This window comes from Engraulis encrasicolus, chromosome 20 (genome assembly GCF_034702125.1).
Source record: "Engraulis encrasicolus isolate BLACKSEA-1 chromosome 20, IST_EnEncr_1.0, whole genome shotgun sequence".
Lineage (NCBI taxonomy): Eukaryota > Metazoa > Chordata > Actinopteri > Clupeiformes > Engraulidae > Engraulis > Engraulis encrasicolus.
In genome coordinates, this window is record NC_085876.1 from 29,684,579 (window position 1) to 29,689,578 (window position 5,000).

General features: G+C 46.3%; 1 protein-coding gene across 6 annotated transcripts in view; it reads left to right on the plus strand.

Annotated features, from left to right (window-relative positions):
* akap9 (A kinase (PRKA) anchor protein 9) overlaps positions 1-5,000 on the plus strand; it is a 181,582-nt gene that overhangs the window by 46,421 nt on the left and 130,161 nt on the right. For all 6 annotated transcript variants that reach the window (XM_063185757.1, XM_063185755.1, XM_063185761.1 and 3 more), the window contains exon 3: positions 2,821-2,865. In XM_063185757.1, coding sequence (XP_063041827.1) covers positions 2,821-2,865 — 45 coding nt within the window. The remainder of the gene's footprint in view (positions 1-2,820; positions 2,866-5,000) is intronic.

The following is a 5,000-nucleotide window of genomic DNA, read 5'->3' on the forward strand; positions in this document are numbered from 1 at the left end:
CCTCTCCCAAAATAAACCAGAGAGGTTAGTGTGACCCTGGCATTGGCTACTGCTACTCTGTCCTTTGCCTCCCCTGTTCAGTTCAGCACAGAGCCATGGAATTCGGAGTTGTGCCAACCGAGTTAGAGGAAGTCGGTTGGTGACATGGTGGCAGCGACTTTCTTTTCGCTGGATACTAACACAGAACCACTATGGTACAGATGAAATGAAGCGTGAATTAAAATGAATTGAACGAATTGACCTTAACTGCGCTTTCTGTGTTCCACGCTCACTTCCTGGAACTATTTTGGAACTATGTCAATGGCGATCTGTGTTTGAAAGGCTCCATGAACTGCCATTGTTGGGGAAAAACAGAACATGGAAGCCAATGGGATTAGCCTAACTCTTACTTCCATGGCTCTGATTCAGCCCAACAGGAAACAGTATCCAATATCTGTTCCCTAAGACCACTGGCTCCGAATGATCATGGATGACGGTAGTGGCACATGATCTTGTAACTTTGTTTCCATTGTCCTAGCAAAAGCGCTGCCAGACATTGGGCAGTCGGCTAGGATTGCATCGGATAAAATAGGCGGTTTGGAAAGACAAAACTTAACCCCCTTCCCCCCCCAAAAAAAGAGAGATTTGTCTGACCCTGCTGTTGGCTACCGTACACTGCCCCCTCTGTTGGCTACAGCCACTGCCCCCTCTGTTGGCTACCGTACCGCCACTGCCCCCCCTGTCTCCCCGCTGTAGTCAAGCAGGAGCAGGATCCAATGTCACTACGCAGGACCACTGGCTCTGAATTATTAATCCAGCCATAGCCAGATGCATGGTAGCACCCCGATAGGGGGGGAACTGTTTGTACTTGTGTGTGCGTGTGTGCGTGTGTGCGTGTGTGCGTGCGTGCGTGCGTGCGTGCGTGCGTGCGTGCGTGCGTGCGTGCGTGCGTGCGTGCGTGCTGCCTTGTCCTCTGACACTAGTGATGGTGTGTGTGTGTGTGTGGAGGGGGGGGGGTCCTCCATGTTGCTATAGAATAAGGTTGCTGAATGGCGAGGGTGGAGGGGTGTTGGGGGGGCGGGGCGGCACACTGCCATAGGCTCAGGGTAACTGATACAATAAATTGGGCTGTGGACCGTGATGGACATTTTACAGTGTGTGTTTGTGTGTGTAGTAGTAGTAGTAGTAGTGGGGTGTGCACCCCCCTCTTTCTTCCTCTAGATGTAGGTTACTGGGTTACTAGACAGCAGCCCGGACTAGGGACTGTCTGTCTGGCATCCCACTATCCTCCTTCCTGGGAGGCTGGAAAGGAGGAGAGGAGAAGAGAAGGGAAGGGGGGAAGGAAGAGGAGGTTAGGAGAAGAGGAGAGGGAGAAGGAAACAGAGGAGAAGGGAGGAGAAGAGAAGACTGGAAAAGAAGGGAAGGGAAGAGAAGAGATGAGAAGAGAAGGGGATAGGCTCTTGGATAGTGTAGACATCATTATTTAGGAGCCTGCTTGCAAACAAAACCCTTGACAGTTAACCACCATGCCTCCCTTCTTGGGGTTTAAGGATTCATGAATGTGTCTACCAGGAACCGAATCATGGCTGAAACGGCTGTCTTTTTGGACTACACATCGGTAGGGAGACCCTTTGGAACATTATGAAAATGTGAATGCAGCCGGTTTAGATACTGGTGTGTGCGTGCGTGCGTGCGTGCGTGCGTCTGTGTGTGTGAAGTACTAGAGGAGCATGCGAGTGAGCGAACGGCCCTTTGGAATATGATGAGGATCTGGATGCAGGTGTACATACTATAGATGGTGTGCTGGTAGAGTGGCTGTGATATACTGAAATACAGTACAACAAGGATGAGAACGCTGATTTAGATACTTTCTCTCTATTTTCTGTCTCTATTTTCTACCTCACTCCATTATTTTTTTATTTTAAACTTTGATGTTTAATCCATTTGTTAAGCACTTTGAGCTGCCTGCTTTGTATAATATTGTGCTATATAAATACAGTTATTAGATGGTGGTGCGTGCGGTGGTGTGTCATAGTTCTGATGGCTTGAAATGAAAGAAGCCATGCTGTGTGTGCCTGCGTGTGTGTGATGTTGATTTCGATGCTGTAGGTGGTGGTGTGGTGCTTTGTTGTTCTAGTTCTTGGGGTGGTGGCTTGAAGTGAAAGTGGTCATGCTTTGTGTGATGCTTTGTTTTATGTGCGTGCGTGCATGCGGAGCAGGCGTCGTTGGAATGATACAAAGAAGTGGATACATGCTGTATCTCTGATATTCTACTTGTCATGGTGGGTAATTCAACCCATTGATGCTGGATGTTGCGCAACACTGACCTTTGGCGCCTGGAGCTGCTTGATACAGCATTCGGGCTCATGAGATTTGAGATATTTTTTAATTAAAAATGTTGGTATGTTAGAGCTGAATGAACATATTCAGATGCAAGATTAGGGTCTTAGCGTTTTAATGAAACTAATTTCATGTTTTTATGTGCTTCAGAGGTGGAAATATTTGGGTTTTGAGGGCAACTTTTCCGAAAAAGGGCATTCAGCAGGCGTTTTTTGCAGGTGCTTCAATGGGTTAATTACACTTTTCATGGCATTGCGTGGCTGTGAGCACCGCCATTTTTAACATGGGGGCGGCGGTGGGGGGGGATGGATGGACTTCCAGCTAGCACAGGTTCTACATGACAAGATTGTGATTGTGACCACACTCTGACGTAGTGGGTGCTTCTGTTCATTTGTCTGTCATTGTGCTACATTGCTGTGTGTGTCTGATGTTCGATGAGTCTCTACCACATAATAAAGAACATTTGATTTAACGTTGTTTTTTTCCTTTTCTGTCTTTCAGCCTGAAAGTGAGGTGTCCACCACTGCCGAAGACTACTCCACTGAGGTATGTACCACACACACACACACACAGACACACACAGACACACACAGACACACACAGACACACACAGACACACACAGACACACACAGACACACACAGACACACACAGACACACACAGACACACAGACACACAGACACACACAGACACACAGACACACAGACACACAGACACACAGACACACAGACACACACACACAGACACACACACACAGACACACACACACAGACACACACACACAGACACACACACACAGACACACACACACACAGACACACACACACAGACACACACACACACAGACACACACACACACAGACACACAGACACACAGACACACAGACACACAGACACACAGACACACAGACACACAGACACATGCATGAGTGCACACACACACATGGACACAGAGACACACCCAAACCAATAGAAATGCAGAAAACAAAAATCAAATGATGCACCTGTGTATCTTTGTTGAGCTAGCTGTGGCCTATAACATGAGATGATGTCCAATTTGTAATCCAGTGCTTCCCAAACAGGGGGTAGGAACCCCTAGGGGGGTTCCGGAGTCACCGAAAGAAATAACAATTCGAAAATTAAGCAATGCTAATGGAAAAAACATGATTCGCAGTTTAGAATGGGGAGGTTTCGTGAAAATATTAGGGTGCAAAAGGGGGACCCGGCCGGCAGAACAAAGTTTGGGAACCACGGATGTAATCCATTGATTTTTTCTCAGAGGTACTTTGTTCAGCTTTTTCTTCCCCTTTGAAATACAATTCAGCCAACAGCAGATTGGAGCCAACCTTTTGTCTTTCCTTTTCTTGTCCTCCACTAATGTGTCTGTCTGACACTCGCTCTCCAGTGATGTGTTTCATCGTGTGATTGGCTCTGCTGGTTGCTAAGCGCAGAGGCCCTGAAGTCCAAAGGGAATTTAGTTTAGAGAGAGAAGGAGACGGCCTGGGAGGTTGTCTATGGACTCCTTGCCCGTGCGTGCGTGGGTACGTGCGTGCGCAAAGCACTAGAGGAGCAAGCGAGAGAGCGAACGGCCTGGATGGCCTCTGGGATCGTCTGAAGACACCTTGTCCTTGTGCGTGTGCATGTGTGCACGTGTCTTTGTGCATGTGTGTGTGTGTGTGCGTGTGTGCACTTAGATAGGGCTGCTGTTTGTTAGCGCCATTGGCCCCACTCTTGTTTATTGTTTATTGCACAGAATTGTTTAACCTTTTTTGCCACTTTTGTTATGGCTAAATGTTTTTTCCCCAGATGACAATCATAAATGACCATTAGAGATCAGAGATCAGGTCTTAGATATGCAGTGTTTTCACCAGCATCTAAATTGATGGTTAATGTGATTGACTGGGGTTGGAGTTGGAGGTTGTCCAGCACCAACCAGTTTAAAAGGGCTGCAAGGTTGTTTCAGTGGAATCTATGATGCACTAACTAGAAGTTCGGAGGCGGTCATGTTGAAGAATTAATGGAACATGTTTTTTTCCTCCCAGTATGCTACCAGCACTCCACAATGCATTGATTGAAATTGTCATTGATAAATGTCATCGCTAATTGTTTAATTTTGCCAACATCTTAATTGATGGATAATGCAATCATCAAAAACTTTGTCAAGGGATTAACAAGGTTAATGGCTGCCTGGAGATGACTATATCTTAATTGATGACTAATGTAATTAAGTTGGAGGGGGCGGTCCAACACCAAACGGTTTAAAAGTGCAGCCTACGTAGTCTTCTGAGTGGAATCCACGCATGTTGCATCAACTCCGTTGGGAAACAGTTATACTGGAGAATTAATTAATAGATTTGCAAATTCACCCCCTCCCACTAAACTACTCCAAAAGCACTTCACGATGTATTGATCCAAATTGTCATTGCTAAGTGTCCTCACTAATTGTCATTGCTAAATGTGTCTTTTCAAGACAAGGCAAACAACTATGAACCGCACACCGATGAGTTCCCTTTTTGATCCATTTCATTATCAATCTCATCAGTGTGTGGTTCATCTGTGCCTTGTCTTGAACTCTACATATTGTTTGACCCTGCACCACCCAGCCTAAAAGGGATATGGGTGAGATGAGATCTGACTGTAAATGTGTATCCTCACCAACATCTTAATTGATGGATAATGCA